This window comes from Tubulanus polymorphus, unplaced genomic scaffold (assembly GCF_964204645.1).
Source record: "Tubulanus polymorphus unplaced genomic scaffold, tnTubPoly1.2 scaffold_65, whole genome shotgun sequence".
NCBI lineage: Eukaryota > Metazoa > Nemertea > Palaeonemertea > Tubulaniformes > Tubulanidae > Tubulanus > Tubulanus polymorphus.
Window position 1 is genome coordinate 47,115 of NW_027437472.1, and position 22,267 is coordinate 69,381.

The 22,267-nt window shown below is 38.9% G+C and overlaps 5 protein-coding genes and 1 long non-coding RNA gene across 6 annotated transcripts; all 6 read right to left on the reverse strand.

The window, feature by feature from the left end:
• Positions 1 to 429: 429 nt before the first annotated feature.
• LOC141914649 (uncharacterized) lies at positions 430 to 3,107 on the reverse strand. The gene is made up of 8 exons (XM_074805903.1): positions 2,966 to 3,107; positions 2,473 to 2,802; positions 2,215 to 2,303; positions 1,897 to 2,122; positions 1,439 to 1,747; positions 997 to 1,314; positions 671 to 918; positions 430 to 557 (listed from the first exon to the last, which is right to left on the reverse strand). The coding sequence occupies exons 1-8, from the start codon at positions 3,105 to 3,107 to the stop codon at positions 492 to 494; spliced, it is 1,728 nt and encodes a 575-aa protein (XP_074662004.1). The 3' UTR covers positions 430 to 491.
• A 725-nt stretch (positions 3,108 to 3,832) lies between these two features.
• LOC141914645 (uncharacterized) lies at positions 3,833 to 5,490 on the reverse strand. The gene is made up of 3 exons (XR_012620867.1): positions 5,438 to 5,490; positions 4,273 to 4,455; positions 3,833 to 3,971 (listed from the first exon to the last, which is right to left on the reverse strand). It is a non-coding gene; the product is annotated as an uncharacterized LOC141914645 (long non-coding RNA).
• A 446-nt stretch (positions 5,491 to 5,936) lies between these two features.
• Positions 5,937 to 9,549, reverse strand: LOC141914655 (uncharacterized). The gene is made up of 10 exons (XM_074805906.1): positions 9,352 to 9,549; positions 9,025 to 9,243; positions 8,719 to 8,868; positions 8,244 to 8,573; positions 7,973 to 8,061; positions 7,653 to 7,878; positions 7,195 to 7,503; positions 6,753 to 7,070; positions 6,392 to 6,639; positions 5,937 to 6,243 (listed from the first exon to the last, which is right to left on the reverse strand). The coding sequence occupies exons 1-10, from the start codon at positions 9,476 to 9,478 to the stop codon at positions 6,178 to 6,180; spliced, it is 2,082 nt and encodes a 693-aa protein (XP_074662007.1). The 5' UTR covers positions 9,479 to 9,549; the 3' UTR covers positions 5,937 to 6,177.
• A 1,244-nt stretch (positions 9,550 to 10,793) lies between these two features.
• LOC141914651 (protein sidekick-2-like) lies at positions 10,794 to 13,294 on the reverse strand. The gene is made up of 6 exons (XM_074805905.1): positions 13,207 to 13,294; positions 12,618 to 12,843; positions 12,138 to 12,446; positions 11,696 to 12,013; positions 11,332 to 11,582; positions 10,794 to 11,209 (listed from the first exon to the last, which is right to left on the reverse strand). The coding sequence occupies exons 1-6, from the start codon at positions 13,267 to 13,269 to the stop codon at positions 11,144 to 11,146; spliced, it is 1,233 nt and encodes a 410-aa protein (XP_074662006.1). The 5' UTR covers positions 13,270 to 13,294; the 3' UTR covers positions 10,794 to 11,143.
• Positions 13,295 to 14,461: 1,167 nt separating this feature from the next.
• Positions 14,462 to 18,417, reverse strand: LOC141914656 (uncharacterized). The gene is made up of 12 exons (XM_074805907.1): positions 18,342 to 18,417; positions 17,817 to 17,984; positions 17,282 to 17,491; positions 16,955 to 17,173; positions 16,649 to 16,798; positions 16,174 to 16,503; positions 15,903 to 15,991; positions 15,583 to 15,808; positions 15,125 to 15,433; positions 14,683 to 15,000; positions 14,538 to 14,569; positions 14,462 to 14,482 (listed from the first exon to the last, which is right to left on the reverse strand). The coding sequence occupies exons 1-12, from the start codon at positions 18,415 to 18,417 to the stop codon at positions 14,462 to 14,464; spliced, it is 2,148 nt and encodes a 715-aa protein (XP_074662008.1).
• Positions 18,418 to 18,724: 307 nt separating this feature from the next.
• Positions 18,725 to 22,260, reverse strand: LOC141914650 (protein sidekick-2-like). The gene is made up of 8 exons (XM_074805904.1): positions 22,115 to 22,260; positions 21,318 to 21,644; positions 21,138 to 21,229; positions 20,549 to 20,774; positions 20,069 to 20,377; positions 19,627 to 19,944; positions 19,263 to 19,513; positions 18,725 to 19,140 (listed from the first exon to the last, which is right to left on the reverse strand). Exons 1-8 carry the CDS (start codon positions 22,224 to 22,226, stop codon positions 19,075 to 19,077), a joined length of 1,701 nt encoding a protein of 566 aa, XP_074662005.1. The 5' UTR covers positions 22,227 to 22,260; the 3' UTR covers positions 18,725 to 19,074.
• Between the last annotated feature and the right edge of the window lie 7 nt (positions 22,261 to 22,267).

The following is a 22,267-nucleotide window of genomic DNA, read 5'->3' on the forward strand; positions in this document are numbered from 1 at the left end:
GTGATTCATCAAAACACGGATGGAGTAGGTCTCAAGGATAGTCTACGGATGGTATCGGACAAAGCAGCAAAGCTATTTAGGTAAGGAAGACTATGCACTATGCACCGAAAATAGTGTGGAAAAAGATGATATATGATGTAATAATAAATATTATGACGTAATGATAATAATCACGAAAATACCATCAGGGCTTTCTGCGAAGTAACAAAAAACCCTAATAATAAGGAAAACGCTTTTGAAGGGAAAAATGATTCCATCGATTGTTTACGCCATCGTTATCCCGAAAATTACCACGGATTGCTCTAAAACGTGAATAAAAAAAGACGGTTAATAAAATCTGAAAATTGTAGAAATTCCACCAGCTTGTCGGATTATTGAGAGAAAAAAGTAACATTTTTAGATGAAACATTATTATATTTGATGTAATAGTCACATATATATGTAATGATTATTAATGCCGTAATCGATTGAATAGAGACTTCATCTCTGTCCTAGTTGATATACACGTACACATACGGGGATGGTCGACTCCAACCTTTCTTGCTCATTGCGGCTCCCTGTTGAAAAAGCAATACAATGCTAATAACTTCAGTGAAAACAATTGGTGTTTTGTAACAAATAAATTATGAATTGTAGAAAATAACGTTATGGGCTGCTTGTGAATACTGACCTGGCATCCGTACCAGGTCGAAGGCTTAAGATCGTAGATCAATTTGTCCTTATTGGACGATTTGATATTCCAGGACGATTTGCTTGCCCTCAGTGGTTGAACATTTTCATCAGTAGTTTCACCGCACTGCGCCGCGTACTTTAAAACTTTGCCGCCTCCCTCTTGTTGGTCATATTCGACCAATAAGTGCGAACCAGATCGTGTTTTCAAACTCACTTGTTTCAAGGTTATCGTAACTTGTAGACGAACTTGACAAAAAGATGTGAACATATTCAGATATTTTTAATTCGATTAATAAAGTTTCAACCAATTCCTCGGAGACTCACCTGCTTCGTCTGTCGTGAATTCTGTCTTCTTCGATTCTTGGCTTTTTCCAACTTCGTTCATCCAGGCGTAGCTCATCATATAAGTCGTGTATGGTTTCAGGCCCTTTAGACTTATGAATGTGCGCATTGTGATGTTTTCTCGGGCCACCTCACCAGTGCTCTTCTCGTAAAGTTTGTAGTAGAATCCATCGAAGATACCATTTCTATTATTGCACGGTATGTTATAGAAGTTAACTCCAGCAGAAGTCTCTTTCCGGAACAATGTCACGGCAACCTTGTATGGAGTGACCTTCGGTGGTTTGGGGGAACCGACAGGATCTGTGAGTTTAGTAAAAGCCATAGAAAATTGGGTACTTTCTCACTACATAACTTTTGTAACAAGTTTGACTATTCGTAATGTAAGGATAAATTGGAACACTGCATGTTATTTTTTGGAAGTTACCTGACTGCGACGTAGTTATCCGTTTAGTGACATATTGACGGCGTATTGCGCCTTCACCGAGCTGAACTGGTAGAATTCCCATATCATACGTAGAATGAGGCGACAACTCCACGAATTCCATGTCGGTGTTGTTGGTGGGGAAGGGGGAAATCTGCCATCCTTTACCTGACTGGATTGCTGGACAACCTATCCGTTGGCGTAACTTGTATTTACCATGGAATTCGAATTTCAGGTGTTTTAGTGGTCCCGGGATTTTCCATGTCACGTTGACACGACCGGAGGACGTATCCATTGCAGATATATCGGACACTAAACAAATAAGACGGGAATTCAATTATTCGATGGGTCGTTTTTCAGAGAGGTTTATGAGTTACCTGCTGAAGGCTAATAAAACAACAATTGCATTTCAGATTTAGATGTTTTCATTGTAAATGTGAAATGAAATGAATTCACTGTACCTCCATCCCCGGCTATTACTTCAATACTATCGCCGAACACATATCTTTTATTGCCTTTATTTTTCACGCCCATTCTTATGCGATATCTGGTATACGGTTTCATATCAGGACGATTGGAAGTACTAAACATCGTCCATTCTGAATCTGGACTGTCTGCTAATTTATAGTAGAATGAATAGGAAGCCATGTATTTATTATGGCAATTGAGTTCATCTTTGTCAAGTTTCTACAAGGAAAAAGTGAAAATGAATCTGCGCATTAGCATTCAGCTGGTTATAAGTATTGTGTCACATCAATGCTTATATACGGGGCTAATACCACATAATACGGTGTGAGTCGATACATCTTTGAACTAGTTGCGCCCACTCCTTGAATCAAATGCGAGATACGAGGCCCAACCGCCGGTTCTGCAAAGAAGCGTAAATACTCCAAAGAATTATTTTTCAAAATTGGACTTTTGCACTTGTAAATGTGTCACTAAGATTATGAGCAAAACAGCAGCACGAAGTCTTGGCATGATTGGTGCAATAAAAATGACCTAATCAAAATTATAATTTCTTTTTAAGCAATACGTACCATCACAGCCAGTATAAACTTTACTGATTCGGCTCAGCAATGAAGAAATTAAATTCGTCTCAAGCTTCTTTAATTTGACCGCAACTTCGTATCCAGTATTCGTTTCTAAACCGGTTATATTCTGCAATATCTTCCTTCCTTCTATTCGAAATGATGACGGTGCCGTTGTCCAGTCGATAGTGCCCAATTTTCTGTAAACCAGTATATACGCCACTCTATTACGCGTCCTACCAGAATCTGGCGCTTTGGTGATGGAGTCTTCGTGCCACAAAACGGATACTTCGTGGCGTGATTTGACCTCAAATCTGAACCAATAATCCGCTTTGAACGCTGAAAAGAAACATTTATTTCCAAAATCACGTCCGAAATAGTAAGGAGTTTTAGCATCACGAGTCTACATGCTTTTTTATTCTCAATAAATGTATCAATTTAATGCATAATTGAGGAAACTGGGAAACCTGAACCGAAGTATAATGATGAACATCTGATATACGTTTTTCACAGAATTTGCCAACTCGGTCAGCATTACAGCCACCAGGACAGAATCCGGTTATGTAGTCGACTGCGTTGTTTGGTACGTTTTGGTTACATCGGGATCTCTCGATGCAGTTGAACGATTCAGGATTTTTGCACATGTCTATATCTAAAAGTCCGATCACGAAGAATAGTAAAAATCGGCTACTCGGTAGACGTGCGCTATTTTATTTTCGAATAATAGAACTAATGATTTGTAGTGTTCTTTTTTATTGCGGCTTTACTGGATAGCAAGTCCAGTTTGTTATTCATTATCAAATTGAGCCGTACCTATATACTTATAACCGATAGCTTCGATATCTAGAACGTCTAAAATAGTGGGTTGAGGGTTTGTCACTTGAACGGTAATGTATCGGCCTACCATCGGGGTATCGCAATCACTTCTCCAGCCACCTCTTAACGGATTGCGCATCAAATTCTTACAAATCGCATTTTCACCGACTGTTGAACTGTTACCAACACGCACCTCAATATTCCACTTTCTATTACCTGGAAACAAGTGTACAAAATTAATACCAGAAATTAGAGACAGGCCAATCAATTGAAGATCTTCTTCAAGATAAAGCTTCACAGACTGAAATATTCTGACGGTGTCGGATTTTTAGAGATGCTCCATCCGATCCTTAACCAATTAGGAAATCTATTTTTTCAGAGCTAGAAAACGTTGTTTCTGTTGATGACAGCAAGAAACTAATTAATAAAGTATCGTGAAAAAGATCATCTTTACATCATTAAACTTTCTCTTGAAAACTTACTCCGACAGCAATTTTCCGGATCTTCCCTCGTGAACCAGATATTTACCGAACGGACGACGTGTTTAGAGCCGAGGTTTATTTTGATCCATGGGTTCAGTTCTAAGTTAGTAGCGCAACGGTCGTTCATCTCGCGGCCATCGGTACAGAAACGTGAGGGCTTTTGTCTATCAGTCGACGATAATGTCACATTTTTCGAGCCGGCGATATTTCCTGCAGCACAATATTTAAAAAAAAACATCCAAACGTATTTTCGTGCATTTTATCGTGTAGGCCTATATGCCTTTTCAAAATTTTTCCGGTAATGGAATTTTGTGATCGAAGTCCATCCAAAATAATAACATGCTGTGACTATCAAAACAGGGTTTCACAACAATAATTTGATTATATTTTCATGTCATTCTTTTCAAAATCTTTGAGCCAAAGAAGAATTTGCTGTACCACCTGCTACACGTTGAATCAAATATTCTACCGGTAATGTTGTTTAGAAAGTATTTAAGATTCCAATTCTTACCAGTCTGGCATGCCGGACCTGACCAGCCGGGATAGCAGCGCCCACTTTGACAATAGAGCTCATTTTCTTCCGACATTATAGGGCATATTATCTTGGGAGTAGGGCGATCAGGCCTATATCTACTACGACTTTCTTGGCAATGACATCTCCAGCCCGGACAACTCTTGCCAAAACAACTAGATTCTTATAAAAACGAAGCTTGATTCAAATTACACCGTATCCACTTGTTGAAATGCTTGGTAATCTGACAATTCAACATTCAACGCCCCCTGGTCAACGAATACGGAGATAATGAGTTTGAAACTCACCACCATCATAGCACATACCATGAGCTGTGATTTTACTGTAATTGTATTAACAATATATGCCTAGGTACCAATGCATATGGAAAAACCATGTTATTCCGCAATTCAACGCCCCCCGATGAACATATACAAAAAAACCAATGACCCAGAAACTCATAATCGTCGAGCCTGTCATTGGCTAATTCCGTAATTAATTATAGTATCAAAATATGCCTAGGTACCAATATTTTTGAAAATATCATGTTATTACATCAAGAAGATTAAATATAGCTGCAAAGGGTTTTCTGTCGTGCTATTTTAAATGCCAAAAAATAAAAGGTTTTAGGTTTAGCTGAAATCAGTCGTCGTCACTTCATAGAACGCGACTATTTTAGCGTTGCCACCTTGGTGTCGATATATGCACTAGATATGTGGATCAATATGGGCTACTAAGAAAAAAGTACTGATGTACCAAGTTAAGTAAAAAAGCTTTAACCAAATATCAAGACAATCCATGGAAGCGTCTTCAAAACTTTCCAAAGTGACTGAATTACGTCTACGGAAGGACGAACGAACGAACGGACGACGGAATGAATAAAGATTGATAAAGAATAATAAACGGACGAAAAGTGAACGCAACAATTAGCCCGCTGGGACTAAATTCACAAGTGGGCTAAAATCAGAAATGTGACCAACTCTTTTTTATAACTATCATATATCAACTGCATCAGTGCATCGATACTAGGTAATCTATAACTTCTTAAATGTCTGATTAATCAATTGAATGAATCAAATGTTCATTACATATTCATTCAGTACGACGTTTCCAAACCTTTACGCTGTTGCTTTTCTGTTAACTGTTATGTTGATCATGTTCATACCTTGTCCAGTCCCGAGTACGTCCGGCAAGAAAAACGTCGCCATTAGAAAACCATACCACCAGTAGTAGCCCTCCATCGTTTCTATTGTGTAAATCGTGCCTTGTAGGTTTATGTCGGTATGTATGATTTAGCCCGATCAGTCTATATTTATTGTTACTTAACTTACGTCGTAAAAATTGTCTAATTGAAATATCAACAGATCGATGCGGTCGCTGTACCCAGTTACAGCCTGTAGAAAGGAAACCGTACGGAAATTCCAACTTATCCCTTGCAGGCGATTGTTATACAATGCAGTCCGAACGTTTCAACTTAAACATAACGCGAAGGAAGCTTTCATAAAAATATCATAAAAGTGACATCAATCATGGAAAAGCACCGGATGCAAAAAACTAAAGGAATAAACCGGGACATCTGCATGTTAAAAATAGACTGACATATATATATTTTTTTTATTTTCTGCAAGAAAAATACAATAACTACATGTATTCATTTGCCATATCCGAATAGTAAAGTTTATATCAATCACAAACGAATAAATACAAAACATTAATGTTAAGTTGTCTCAGAAACCAGGACGTAATAGATTTAACGAACATCCGCAGTGGAAATAATGCAAAATAAACGGTTCCAATTAGTATATACACTATTATGTATTTTGATGTACACAGTAATTTGTACGTTTTCACCAAAAAAGCTAATTTGAGAAACGTTGCACATTTATATCATCAGTATCGCCACTTTCAGTAGATATACACGTACACATACGGGGATGGTCGACTCCAACCTTTCTTACTCATTGCGGCTCCCTATAGAAAAAGTCATAAAATGGTAATAGTTTCAACGAAAAGATTTGTGTTTTGTCGTTAACAAATCATGAATAAAAAAGAGTTTTAAAACACACGAACTTATTTGACATTTTAATCCATGTGATATGGGCTGCTTGTGAATACTGACCTGGCATCCGTACCAGGTCGAAGGCTTAAGATCGTAGATCAATTTGTCCTTATTGGACGATTTGATATTCCAGGACGATTTGCTTGACCTCAGTGGTTGAACATTTTCAGCAGTAGTTTCACCGCACTGTGCCGCATACTTTAAAACTTGACCGCCTCCCTCTTGTTGGTGATATTCGACCGATAAGTGCGAACCAGATCGTGTTTTCAAACTCACTTGTTTCAAGGTTATATGGATTTTCAGACGAGCTAGATAAACGATAAAATTATTTATGAAAACGATGTAATCACTCAATGACCACATAAACCGATATTCTAGTATAGACTCAGTTAAGATACACTCCAGCTTCTCGAAAACTCACCTGCTTCGTCCGTCGTGAATTCTGTGTTGTTCGATTGTTCGCTTTTTCCAGCTTCGTTCGTCCAGGCGTAGCTTACCACATACGTCGTGTATGGTTTCAGACCATTTAGACTTATGAATGTGCGCATTGTGATGTTTTCTCGGACCACCTCACCGGTGCTCTTCTCGTAGAGTTTGTAGTGGAATCCACTAAAGATACCATTTCTATTATTGCACGGTATGTTATAGAAGTTAACTCCGGCAGAAGTCGTTTTCTGGAAGAACGTCACGGGTACCTTGTTTGGAGTAACCTTCGGTGGTTTGGGGGAACCGACAGGATCTGTGAGTATAGTAAAAGCCATAGAAACTTGGGAACTTTTTCACCACGCTACTTTTGTAACAAAGTTTGATTATTCCTTACTTAAGGATAAATTGGAACACTGCATGTTATTTATGGAAGTTACCTGACTGTGACGTAGTTATCCTTGTAGTGACATATTGACGACGTATTGCGCCTTCACCGAGCTGAACTGCTAAAATTCTCACATCATACGTAGAATAAGGTGACAACTCCGGGAATTCCATGTCGGTGTTGTTGGTGGGGAAGGGGGAAATCTGCCATCCTTTTCCTGAGTGGATTGCTGGACAACCTATCCGTTGGCGAAACTTGTATTCACCATGGAATTCGAATTTCAGGTGTTTTAGTGGTCCCGGGATTTTCCATGTCACGTTGACACGACCGGAGGACGTATTCATTGCAGATATCTCGGACACTAAACAAATAAGACGGGAATTTAATTATTCGATGGGTCGTTTTTCAGGTCGTTTTACGAGTTGCCTGCTGATGGTTTTTAAAACAACAATTGCATTTCAGATTTCAATATTTTCATTGTGATCGTGAAATAAAATGAATACACTGTACCTCCATCCCCGGCTATTACTTCAATACTATCGCCGAACACATATCTTTTATTGCCTTCATTTTTCACGCCCATTCTTATGCGATATCTGGTATACGGTTCCATATCAGGAGGGTTGGAAGTACTAAACATCGTCCATTCTGAATCTGGACTGTCTGCTAATTTATAGAAGAATGAATAGGAAGCCATGTATTTATTATGGCAATTGAGTTCATCTTTGTCAAGTCCCTACACCGAAAAAAGCGAAAATGAAATTATACATAGTGCGTTCAGCTGAGTATAAATGTTGTGATACATTAATGATTATATACGGGGCTAATACCACATAATACGGTGTGAGTCGATACATCTTTGAACTAGTTGCACCCACTCCTTGAATCAAATGCGAGATACGAGGCCCAACCGCCGGTTCTACAAAGAAGCACAAATACTCCAAAGAATTATTCTTCAAGATTGGACTTTTGCATTTGTAAATGTGCCACAAAGATTATGAGCAAAACAGCTGCACTAGTTTTGATAAATTGGCAAATTTGGCATGATTGGTGCAATAAAGATGACGTAATCACAATAATTTCTTCATAAGCAATACGTACCATCACAGCCAGTATATACTGTACTGATTCGGCTCAGCAATGAAGAAGTCAAATTCGCCTCAAGCTTCTTCAATTTGACCGCAACCTCGTATCCAGTATTCGTTTCTAAACCGGTTATATTCTGTAATATCTTCCTTCCTTCAATTCGAAATGATGACGGTGCTGTTATCCAGTCGACAGTGCCCAACTTTCTGTAAAACAGTACATACGCCACGCTCATACGTTTCCTACCAGAATCTGGTATTTTGGTGATAGAAGCTTCGTGCCACAAAACGGAGACTTGGTGACGTGATTTGACGTAAGAACTCAACCAATAATCCACTTTGAAAGCTGAAAAGAATATCTATTTCAATTAGAAGCGCGCACTAAAACAGTAAGGAGTTACGTCACCATGAGTTTACTTTATTCTGTATTCTCAAAAATATTTCATAGTTTTATGCATAATGAGAACCGAAATAATGAACGTCTGATTTACGTTTTTCGCAGAATTTGCCAACTCGGTCAGCATTACAGCCACCAGGACAGAATCCGGTCATGTAGACGACTGCGTTGTTTGGTACGTTTCGGTTACATCGGGATCTCTCGATGCAGTTGAACGATTCAGGATTTTTGCACATGTCTATATCTAAAAGCCCGATCATAAAGATTAGTAAAAAGGGCTACTCGGTAGACGTGAGCAATTTTATTTTCGACAGAACTGTTGATCTGTAGTGTTCTTTATCATTGCGGCATTGCCTGCTAGTAAGTCCAGTTTGTTATTCATTATCAAATTGAGCCGTACCTATATACTTATAACCGATAGCTTCGATATCTAGAACGTCTAAAATAGTAAGTTGAGGGTTGGTCACTTGTAAGGTAATGTATCGGCCTACCATCGGGGTATCGCAATCACTTCTCCAGTTACCTCTTAACGGATTGCGCGTCAAATTCTTACAAATCGGATTTTCACCGAGTGTTGAACTGTTACCAACACGCACCTCAATATTCCACCTTCTATTTCCTGAAAACGAATGTACAAATGAATACCTGAAATATCAGACTGGTGAATCAATTGACAAAAAGGTTTTCCTCCGGATAAAGCATCATAGACTTTCTCTTGAAAACTTACTCCAACAGCAATATTTCGGATCTTCTCTCGTAAACCAGATATTTACCGAACGGACGACGTGTTTAGAACCGAGGTTTATTCCAATCCACGGTTTCACTTGTAAATTAGTAGCGCAGCGGTCGTTCATCTCACGGCCATCGGTACAGAAATGTGAGGGCTTCTGTCTATTAGTCGACGATAATGTAACATTTTTCGAGCCGGCAATATTTCCTGCAGCGCAACATCAAAAAAAATGGGTAAAATGTATTCTATAATGTACATATGTGTAGCTGCCTTTTTAAAGGTTTTTGCGATGGTGCAATTTTGTGATCGAAATCAAACCAACATGCTGTGGCTATATGAAAACAAGGTTTCACAACAATAATTTGTTTGAGAAATTAGTTATTTGTTTTGAAGATAATACTTTTCTGTCATTCTTTTTAAAATCATTGCGCAAAAGACGGAATTTGCTGTCACACCTACCATACGTTGAACTAAATATTCTAATGGTTTCATCTTTCGTGATAATAACGTTTAAGAGATTCCCATTCTTACCTGTCTGGCATGCCGGACCTGACCAGCCGGGAAAGCAGCTCCCACTTTGACAAAAGAGCTCATTTTTTTGCGACATTGTAGGGCATATTCTCTTGCGAGTATATCTTCTAGGATACTCCCGGCAATCACACACCCATCCTTTACAACTCTCGCCGAAACAACGAGATTCTAATGAAAACGGAGCTTGATTTTAGAAATCAGAAACGCCGAAGAATCATCAACGATCATTATCTAACATTAACTGCATCGGTGCAATAGCACTTGATGATCTATCCCTACTTTAATGTCTTAAACATTTCAACATTTCTTTATAAAACACTATTAATCTAGTATTTATTGATGTAGATTATCCAGGAAATAAATAAATGAAAAAATTAAGAAAAACAATTTATAGGACACTATTATAATCGGTACAAATTAAGTAAAAAGAATCACTTATCAAAAGCCGTGACCACATAACGACTTATTGTCGTTTTTAAACACGTGGACGAGGAGGTCCATTTTTTGTTCGCTGGTTGATCATACCTTGCCCAGTCGCCAGTACGTCCGACAAGAAAAACGTCGCCATTAGAAAACCATACCACCAGTAGTAGCCCTCCATCGTTTCAATTATGTATCGTGTGTGCCTTGTAGGTATATGTCGGTATGTATGATTTAGCCCGATCAGTCTATATTTGTTGTTACTTAATTTATACGTCGTAAAATTGGTCAATTATCCGCTTATCAACAGATCGATGCGGTCGTTGTACCCCAGTTACAGCCTGTAGAAGGGAGACCGTGCGACAATTCCAAATTTCCCATTGCCGATGATTAAGGAGTTACCCCGTCCGTTTTAACTTAAACGTTACACACGAAGGAAGCTTTCCCAAAAATATCATAAGAGTGACATCAATCACGAAAAGCACCGCTATATATATTTCGAGATTTTCCGCAGAAAAAAAATACAATAACACTCATTTCAAATGAGTGTTATGGATAGTAAGTTGATCTCTAACATAAATGAATAAATACATAACATATAATACATAATCAAAAGTTGTCCCAGAATCCAGGACGTAATAAACATAACGAACCTCCGTAGTGGAAATAACGCAAAAATGAAATAATTCCTATTGACGATTTACACATTTTTTCTTATTATAAGCGGTTCCAATCAGTTTTAAGCACGGATGATTTTATGTTTATAGTAATTCGCACGTTTTCACCAAAAAAGCTAATTTGCGACACGTTGCACATTTTGTATCATCAGTATCGGCTTTCAGTTGATATATACGTACACATACGGGGATGGTCGACTCCAACCTTTCTTGCTCAATGCAGCTCCCTGTTGAAGAAAGTGAAGTCATACAATTTCAATAGTTTCTATCAAACATGATTAAAAAATGATGAATTATTGATATACAGAAATGAGAAAGTCTATGATAAACTTCATCTATAATTACTGACCTGGCATCCGTACCAAGTCGAAGGTTTAAGGTCGTACACAATGTTTTCGTCTGCATCAAATGATTTCATATTCCAGGACGATTTGCTTGACCTCAGTGGTTGGACATTTTCACCAGTAGTTTCACCACACTGCGCCGCATACTTTAAAACTTTGCCGCCGCCCTCTTGTTGGTCATATTCGACCAATAAGTGCGAACCAGATCGTGTTTTCAAACTCACTTGTTTCAAGGTTATGTTAATTTTCAGAAGAGCTGGATAAACGATGAAATTACGTACGAAAACGATGTAATCACTCAATGACCATATAAACCGATATTCTAGTATAGACTCAGATAAGATACACTCCAGCTTCTCGAAAACTCACCTGCTTCGTCAGTCGTGAATTCTGTGTTGTTCGATTGTTCGCTTTTTCCAGCTTCGTTCGTCCAGGCGTAGCTTACCACATACGTCGTGTATGGTTTCAGACCCTTTAGACTTATGGATGTGTGCATTGTGATGTTTTCTCGGACCACCTCACCAGTGCTCTTCTCGTAAAGTGTGTAATAGAATCCGCCGAAGATACCATTTTGGTTTTTGCGAGGTATGTGCGAGAAAGTGACTCCAGCGTATGTCGTCTCCTGGAAATCTTTCAACGCAACTTTTTCCGGAATAACTACTGGTGGCTCTGGGGAACCGACGGGTTCTGTGAATATGAAAGAGAAGGGTCCATGGAAACTTGGGTAATTTTTTTCACCATATATCTGTGGAATTAGTTTTATATGTACCGATAAACTGAACAACTGCGGTTGATTCTGCTTAAAATTTACCTGACTGCATCGTAAGTATACTTGTTGTAACATATTGACGGCGCAGTATTGCACCTTCACCGAGCTGAACTGCTAAAATTCCCACATCATACGTAGAATAAGGCGACAACTCCACGAATTCCATGTCGGTGTTGTTGGTGGGGAAGGGAGAAATCTGCCACTGGTATGCCCAGATTGCCGGACTATTTCTCCGTCCACGAAGCCTGTATCTTCCATGAAACTCGAATTTCAGGTGTTTCAGCGTGTTGGGGATTTTCCAAGTAACGTTTACACGTCCAAATGATGTATTCATTGCTGTTAGATCAGTAACTATATGAGTGAAATGAGTAAATTATGAAATGCATTTGAATCCCGTGCGGAATGAATAGGATATGTAGGAAGATTTGCTGTAGAGAGGAAATGTGCCCGCACGAATAAGAAGGGTTCTCGAGGTAGGTCTTGTCCCGGCATTTATATAAAGAAATTCTGACAGCTCAGTACCTCCATTTCCGGGAACGACTTCAATACTCTCGCCGGACACATATTCTGCGTTGCCTTTGTTTTTAGCACCGACTTTCATTCGATATTTGGTATATGGCACCATGTCAGGAGGGTAGGACGCTCGGAATGCCTTCCATTCCGAATCTGCACTATCGGCTAACTGATAGTATAATTCGTAAGCCACCCCTTCGGTATCATTACATCTCAGTTGACTGCTATTCAGAAGCTAGGATGAAATAATTATGTATTCAAAAATATGTAACGGTTAATTTCAAATTTGATCCTCAATTTTCTCATTCTTTTACGAGTTGTGGAGGAGCCGCGGTAACTTGCTGCAAATCAGTTAGTGAAGACAGAGAGTACTTGAAATTAACTATACCTGGGATTATGTCATAAGTACGAGATTTGGCTACTAGCGCATTATAATACCTCTATGAGATAAATGAGAAGTCATCTTTTGAAACCCACGTTGCAGGATGGTCGTCTCATTTGCCCGATGAAGCTCATTTACACAAGTCGCGAAAGCTCGTACTTTTCGGAGTACTATCTGTCATCACATTTTGGTAAATTTCAATCCATAAAACGATACCTGATAAGTCGGGAAAATTCTAAATTTCGTTGAATTGTTGCTAACCATTCGCTCTTGTGACATATGCGTGATTTGAGGTCCAACGGTTGGCTCTAGGAAATATATGGATGATCAAAATCTAAATTTCAGAGATAATTAAGATTAGTAGGAAAAAAAAAATTACTTGTGGTGATGAGTGGTGTCTCGTCCTCTCGTCCTCTGGTATGAAAGCCTGATTTTATAATTACTGCCCTCCATCGTTTCTATTGTGTAAATCGTGCCTTGTAGGTTTATGTCGGTATGTATGATTTAGCCCGATCAGTCTATATTTATTGTTACTTAACTTACGTCGTAAAAATTGTCTAATTGAAATATCAACAGATCGATGCGGTCGCTGTACCCAGTTACAGCCTGTAGAAAGGAAACCGTACGGAAATTCCAACTTATCCCTTGCAGGCGATTGTTATACAATGCAGTCCGAACGTTTCAACTTAAACATAACGCGAAGGAAGCTTTCATAAAAATATCATAAAAGTGACATCAATCATGGAAAAGCACCGGATGCAAAAAACTAAAGGAATAAACCGGGACATCTGCATGTTAAAAATAGACTGACATATATATATTTTTTTTATTTTCTGCAAGAAAAATACAATAACTACATGTATTCATTTGCCATATCCGAATAGTAAAGTTTATATCAATCACAAACGAATAAATACAAAACATTAATGTTAAGTTGTCTCAGAAACCAGGACGTAATAGATTTAACGAACATACGCAGTGGAAATAATGCAAAATAAACGGTTCCAATTAGTATATACACTATTATGTATTTTGATGTACACAGTAATTTGTACGTTTTCACCAAAAAAGCTAATTTGAGAAACGTTGCACATTTATATCATCAGTATCGCCACTTTCAGTAGATATACACGTACACATACGGGGATGGTCGACTCCAACCTTTCTTACTCATTGCGGCTCCCTATAGAAAAAGTCATAAAATGGTAATAGTTTCAACGAAAAGATTTGTGTTTTGTCGTTAACAAATCATGAATAAAAAAGAGTTTTAAAACACACGAACTTATTTGACATTGTTATCCATGTGATATGGGCTGCTTGTGAATACTGACCTGGCATCCGTACCAGGTCGAAGGCTTAAGATCGTAGATCAATTTGTCCTTATTGGACGATTTGATATTCCAGGACGATTTGCTTGACCTCAGTGGTTGAACATTTTCAGCAGTAGTTTCACCGCACTGTGCCGCATACTTTAAAACTTGACCGCCTCCCTCTTGTTGGTCATATTCGACCGATAAGTGCGAACCAGATCGTGTTTTCAAACTCACTTGTTTCAAGGTTATATGGATTTTCAGACGAGCTAGATAAACGATAAAATTATTTATGAAAACGATGTAATCACTCAATGACCACATAAACCGATATTCTAGTATAGACTCAGTTAAGATACACTCCAGCTTCTCGAAAACTCACCTGCTTCGTCCGTCGTGAATTCTGTGTTGTTCGATTGTTTGCTTTTTCCAGCTTCGTTCGTCCAGGCGTAGCTTACCACATATGTCGTGTATGGTTTCAGACCATTTAGACTTATGAATGTGCGCATTGTGATGTTTTCTCGGACCACCTCACCAGTGCTCTTCTCGTAGAGTTTGTAGTGGAATCCACTAAAGATACCATTTCTATTATTGCACGGTATGTTATAGAAGTTAACTCCGGCAGAAGTCGTTTTCTGGAAGAACGTCACGGGTACCTTGTTTGGAGTAACCTTCGGTGGTTTGGGGGAACCGACAGGATCTGTGAGTATAGTAAAAGCCATAGAAACTTGGGAACTTTTTCACCACGCTACTTTTGTAACAAAGTTTGATTATTCCTTACTTAAGGATAAATTGGAACACTGCATGTTATTCATGGAAGTTACCTGACTGTGACGTAGTTATCCTTGTAGTGACATATTGACGACGTATTGCGCCTCCACCGAGCTGAACTGCTAAAATTCTCACATCATACGTAGAATAAGGTGACAACTCCGGGAATTCCATGTCGGTGTTGTTGGTGGGGAAGGGGGAAATCTGCCATCCTTTTCCTGAGTGGATTGCTGGACAACCTATCCGTTGGCGAAACTTGTATTCACCATGGAATTCGAATTTCAGGTGTTTTAGTGGTCCCGGGATTTTCCATGTCACGTTGACACGACCGGAGGACGTATTCATTGCAGATATCTCGGACACTAAACAAATAAGACGGGAATTTATTTATTCGATGGGTCGTTTTTCAGGTCGTTTTACGAGTTGCCTGCTGATGGTTTTTAAAACAACAATTGCATTTCAGATTTCAATATTTTCATTGTGATCGTGAAATAAAATGAATACACTGTACCTCCATCCCCGGCTATTACTTCAATACTATCGCCGAACACATATCTTTTATTGCCTTCATTTTTCACGCCCATTCTTATGCGATATCTGGTATACGGTTCCATATCAGGAGGGTTGGAAGTACTAAACATCGTCCATTCTGAATCTGGACTGTCTGCTAATTTATAGAAGAATGAATAGGAAGCCATGTATTTATTATGGCAATTGAGTTCATCTTTGTCAAGTCCCTACACCGAAAAAAGCGAAAATGAAATTATACATAGTGCGTTCAGCTGAGTATAAATGTTGTGATACATTAATGATTATATACGGGGCTAATACCACATAATACGGTGTGAGTCGATACATCTTTGAACTAGTTGCACCCACTCCTTGAATCAAATGCGAGATACGAGGCCCAACCGCCGGTTCTGCAAAGAAGCATAAATACTCCAAAGAATTATTCTTCAAAATTGGACTTTTGCATTTGTAAATGTGCCACAAAGATTATGAGCAAAACAGCTGCACTAGTTTTGATAAATTGGCAAATTTGGCATGATTGGTGCAATAAAGATGACGTAATCACAATAATTTCTTCATAAGCAATACGTACCATCACAGCCAGTATATACTGTACTGATTCGGCTCAGCAATGAAGAAGTCAAATTCGCCTCAAGCTTCTTCAATTTGACCGCAACCTCGTATCCAGTATTCGTTTCTAAACCGGTTATATTCTGTAATATCTTCCTTCCTTCAATTCGAAATGATGACGGTGCTGTTATCCAGTCGACAGTGCCCAACTTTCTGTAAAACAGTACATACGCCACGCTCATACGTTTCCTACCAGAATCTGGTATTTTGGTGATAGAAGCTTCATGCCACAAAACGGAGACTTGGTGACGTGATTTGACGTAAGAACTCAACCAATAATCCACTTTGAAAGCTGAAAAGAATATCTATTTCAATTAGAAGCGCGCACTAAAGCAGTAAGGAGTTACGTCACCATGAGTTTACTTTATTCTGTATTCTCAAAAATATTTCATAGTTTTATGCATAATGAGAACCGAAATAATGAACGTCTGATTTACGTTTTTCGCAGAATTTGCCAACTCGGTCAGCATTACAGCCACCAGGACAGAATCCGGTCATGTAGACGACTGCGTTGTTTGGTACGTTTCGGTTACATCGGGATCTCTCGATGCAGTTGAACGATTCAGGATTTTTGCACATGTCTATATCTAAAAGCCCGATCATGAAGATTAGTAAAAAGGGCTACTCGGTAGACGTGAGCAATTTTATTTTCGACAGAACTGTTGATCTGTAGTGTTCTTTATCATTGCGGCATTGCCTGCTAGTAAGTCCAGTTTGTTATTCATTATCAAATTGAGCCGTACCTATATACTTATAACCGATAGCTTCGATATCTAGAACGTCTAAAATAGTAGGTTGAGGGTTGGTCACTTGTAAGGTAATGTATCGGCCTACCATCGGGGTATCGCAATCACTTCTCCAGTTACCTCTTAACGGATTGCGCGTCAAATTCTTACAAATCGGATTTTCACCGAGTGTTGAACTGTTACCAACACGCACCTCAATATTCCACCTTCTATTTCCTGAAAACGAATGTACAAATGAATACCTGAAATATCAGACTGGTGAATCAATTGACAAAAAGGTTTTCTTCCGGATAAAGCATCATAGACTTTCTCTTGAAAACTTACTCCAACAGCAATATTTCGGATCTTCTCTCGTAAACCAGATATTTACCGAACGGACGACGTGTTTAGAACCGAGGTTTATTCCAATCCACGGTTTCACTTGTAAATTAGTAGCGCAGCGGTCGTTCTTCTCACGGCCATCGGTACAGAAATGTGAGGGCTTCTGTCTATTAGTCGACGATAATGTAACATTTTTCGAGCCGGCAATATTTCCTGCAGCGCAACATCAAAAAAAAATGGGTAAAATGTATTCTATAATGTACATATGTGTAGCTGCCTTTTTAAAGGTTTTTGCGATGGTGCAATTTTGTGATCGAAATCAAACCAACATGCTGTGGCTATATGAAAACAAGGTTTCACAACAATAATTTGTTTGAGAAATTAGTTATTTGTTTTGAAGATAATACTTTTCTGTCATTCTTTTTAAAATCATTGCGCAAAAGACGGAATTTGCTGTCACACCTACCATACGTTGAACTAAATATTCTAATGGTTTCATCTTTCGTGATAATAACGTTTAAGAGATTCCCATTCTTACCTGTCAGGCATGCCGGACCTGACCAGCCGGGAAAGCAGCTCCCACTTTGACAAAAGAGCTCATTTTTTTGCGACATTGTAGGGCATATTCTCTTGCGAGTATATCTTCTAGGATACTCCCGGCAATCACACACCCATCCTTTACAACTCTCGCCGAAACAACGAGATTCTAATGAAAACGGAGCTTGATTTTAGAAATCAGAAACGCCGAAGAATCATCAACGATCATTATCTAACATTAACTGCATCGGTGCAATAGCACTTGATGATCTATCCCTACTTTAATGTCTTAAACATTTCAACATTTCTTTATAAAACACTATTAATCTAGTATTTATTGATGTAGATTATCCAGGAAATAAATAAATGAAAAAATTAAGAAAAACAATTTATAGGACACTATTATAATCGGTTCAAATTAAGTAAAAAGAATCACTTATCAAAAGCCGTGACCACATAACGACTTATTGTCGTTTTTAAACACGTGGACGAGGAGGTCCATTTTTTGTTCGCTGGTTGATCATACCTTGCCCAGTCGCGAGTACGTCCGACAAGAAAAACGTCGCCATTAGAAAACCATACCACCAGTAGTAGCCCTCCATCGTTTCAATTATGTATCGTGTGTGCCTTGTAGGTATATGTCGGTATGTATGATTTAGCCCGATCAGTCTATATTTGTTGTTACTTAATTTATACGTCGTAAAATTGGTCAATTATCCGCTTATCAACAGATCGATGCGGTCGTTGTACCCCAGTTACAGCCTGTAGAAGGGAGACCGTGCGACAATTCCAAATTTCCCATTGCCGATGATTAAGGAGTTACCCCGTCCGTTTTAACTTAAACGTTACACACGAAGGAAGCTTTCCCAAAAATATCATAAGAGTGACATCAATCACGAAAAGCACCGCTATATATATTTCGAGATTTTCCGCAGAAAAAAAATACAATAACACTCATTTCAAATGAGTGTTATGGATAGTAAGTTGATCTCTAACATAAATGAATAAATACATAACATATAATACATAATCAAAAGTTGTCCCAGAATCCAGGACGTAATAAACATAACGAACCTCCGTAGTGGAAATAACGCAAAAATGAAATAATTCCAATTGACGATTTACACATTTTTTCTTATTATAAGCGGTTCCAATCAGTTTTTAGCACGGATGATTTTATGTTTATAGTAATTCGCACGTTTTCACCAAAAAAGCTAATTTGCGACACGTTGCACATTTTGTATCATCAGTATCGGCTTTCAGTTGATATATACGTACACATACGGGGATGGTCGACTCCAACCTTTCTTGCTCAATGCAGCTCCCTGTTGAAGAAAGTGAAGTCATACAATTTCAATAGTTTCTATCAAACATGATTAAAAAATGATGAATTATTGATATACAGAAATGAGAAAGTCTATGATAAACTTCATCTATAATTACTGACCTGGCATCCGTACCAAGTCGAAGGTTTAAGGTCGTACACAATGTTTTCGTCTGCATCAAATGATTTCATATTCCAGGACGATTTGCTTGACCTCAGTGGTTGGACATTTTCACCAGTAGTTTCACCACACTGCGCCGCATACTTTAAAACTTTGCCGCCGCCCTCTTGTTGGTCATATTCGACCAATAAGTGCGAACCAGATCGTGTTTTCAAACTCACTTGTTTCAAGGTTATGTTAATTTTCAGAAGAGCTGGATAAACGATGAAATTACGTACGAAAACGATGTAATCACTCAATGACCATATAAACCGATATTCTAGTATAGACTCAGATAAGATACACTCCAGCTTCTCGAAAACTCACCTGCTTCGTCAGTCGTGAATTCTGTGTTGTTCGATTGTTCGCTTTTTCCAGCTTCGTTCGTCCAGGCGTAGCTTACCACATACGTCGTGTATGGTTTCAGACCCTTTAGACTTATGGATGTGTGCATTGTGATGTTTTCTCGGACCACCTCACCGGTGCTCTTCTCGTAAAGTGTGTAATAGAATCCGCCGAAGATACCATTTTGGTTTTTGCGAGGTATGTGCGAGAAAGTGACTCCAGCGTATGTCGTCTCCTGGAAATCTTTCAACGCAACTTTTTCCGGAATAACTACTGGTGGCTCTGGGGAACCGACGGGTTCTGTGAATATGAAAGAGAAGGGTCCATGGAAACTTGGGTAATTTTTTTCACCATATATCTGTGGAATTAGTTTTATATGTACCGATAAACTGAACAACTGCGGTTGATTCTGCTTAAAATTTACCTGACTGCATCGTAAGTATACTTGTTGTAACATATTGACGGCGCAGTATTGCACCTTCACCGAGCTGAACTGCTAAAATTCCCACATCATACGTAGAATAAGGCGACAACTCCACGAATTCCATGTCGGTGTTGTTGGTGGGGAAGGGAGAAATCTGCCACTGGTATGCCCAGATTGCCGGACTATTTCTCCGTCCACGAAGCCTGTATCTTCCATGAAACTCGAATTTCAGGTGTTTCAGCGTGTTGGGGATTTTCCAAGTAACGTTTACACGTCCAAATGATGTATTCATTGCTGTTAGATCAGTAACTATATGAGTGAAATGAGTAAATTATGAAATGCATTTGAATCCCGTGCGGAATGAATAGGATATGTAGGAAGATTTGCTGTAGAGAGGAAATGTGCCCGCACGAATAAGAAGGGTTCTCGAGGTAGGTCTTGTCCCGGCATTTATATAAAGAAATTCTGACAGCTCAGTACCTCCATTTCCGGGAACGACTTCAATACTCTCGCCGGACACATATTCTGCGTTGCCTTTGTTTTTAGCACCGACTTTCATTCGATATTTGGTATATGGCACCATGTCAGGAGGGTAGGACGCTCGGAATGCCTTCCATTCCGAATCTGCACTATCGGCTAACTGATAGTATAATTCGTAAGCCACCCCTTCGGTATCATTACATCTCAGTTGACTGCTATTCAGAAGCTAGGATGAAATAATTATGTATTCAAAAATATGTAACGGTTAATTTCAAATTTGATCCTCAATTTTCTCATTCTTTTACGAGTTGTGGAGGAGCCGCGGTAACTTGCTGCAAATCAGTTAGTGAAGACAGAGAGTACTTGAAATTAACTATACCTGGGATTATGTCATAAGTACGAGATTTGGCTACTAGCGCATTATAATACCTCTATGAGATAAATGAGAAGTCATCTTTTGAAACCCACGTTGCAGGATGGTCGTCTCATTTGCCCGATGAAGCTCATTTACACAAGTCGCGAAAGCTCGTACTTTTCGGAGTACTATCTGTCATCACATTTTGGTAAATTTCAATCCATAAAACGATACCTGATAAGTCGGGAAAATTCTAAATTTCGTTGAATTGTTGCTAACCATTCGCTCTTGTGACATATGCGTGATTTGAGGTCCAACGGTTGGCTCTAGGAAATATATGAATGATCAAAATCTAAATTTCAGAGATAATTAAGATTAAGGTTGACTTTCACGGAATGTTTTCGCATGACTTACCATCACAACCAGTGTATGCTTCAGTGATTGGGCTCAGCAATGAAGAAGTCAAGTTCGCCTCAACCTTTCGTAATTTAATCGCAATCTCGTATCCCGTGTTCGTTTCTAAATCGGTTATATTCTGGAATACCTTTACATCTGACTTAAGTTGAGGCGATTGAGCAATGACCCAGTCGTAGGTGCCCAATTTCCGACAGAGCAACAAGTACTCCAATTCGTAACGTCTTATGCCGGAATCGGGACTGTTTGTGAATACCTTGTACCACCAAACGGATAACTGATGACGTGTTCTGTGCATTACAATCGGAGTGTATCCGTACTTGAATTCTAAAGATACAATGATAGCCCTTTATAACGCCACCGTTGGGAATGGTATTTCCATTGAATTTCAGTAAGATTGAGCAGATTTGCGCTCTTAAAGTTGGCGCTAAGTGAGCGGTGGCATAAGAGGATGGCCTTATAACGGGTTTGACTGCAATGTAAATTTGATTTATTTGCATTTATGTGTAGAGTTCCATGCATTGCCAATTACAGATATGAATGGAGTTTATTTCTATCAAAAATGATAACATGCGTGCATACTTGGCTTAAACAAAATACCAAAGCTGTTTGATAAAAGGCATGTAAGTTCGAATATGGTCCGGTACTTGAAAGTACATGCTTTCAAAAATCAAGGTCGCTTGTAACTTTTGAAAACTCCTTCGTTATTGAATTGTGGATTGGAAGCAAAATCAAGCTATAAAATAGTTGAGGGTGCATTCAAGTAGATATTTTGAGTGAATACATGAGGAAATTACGTTTTTCACAGGAATTGCCAACTCTGTCAGCGTTACAGCCACCAGGGCAGAATCCAGACATATAGTCGACTGTATTGTGCGGTACATTCTCATTACATTGAGACCGCTCCATACAACCAAAAGATTCGGGGATTTCGCACGTGTCGATATCTA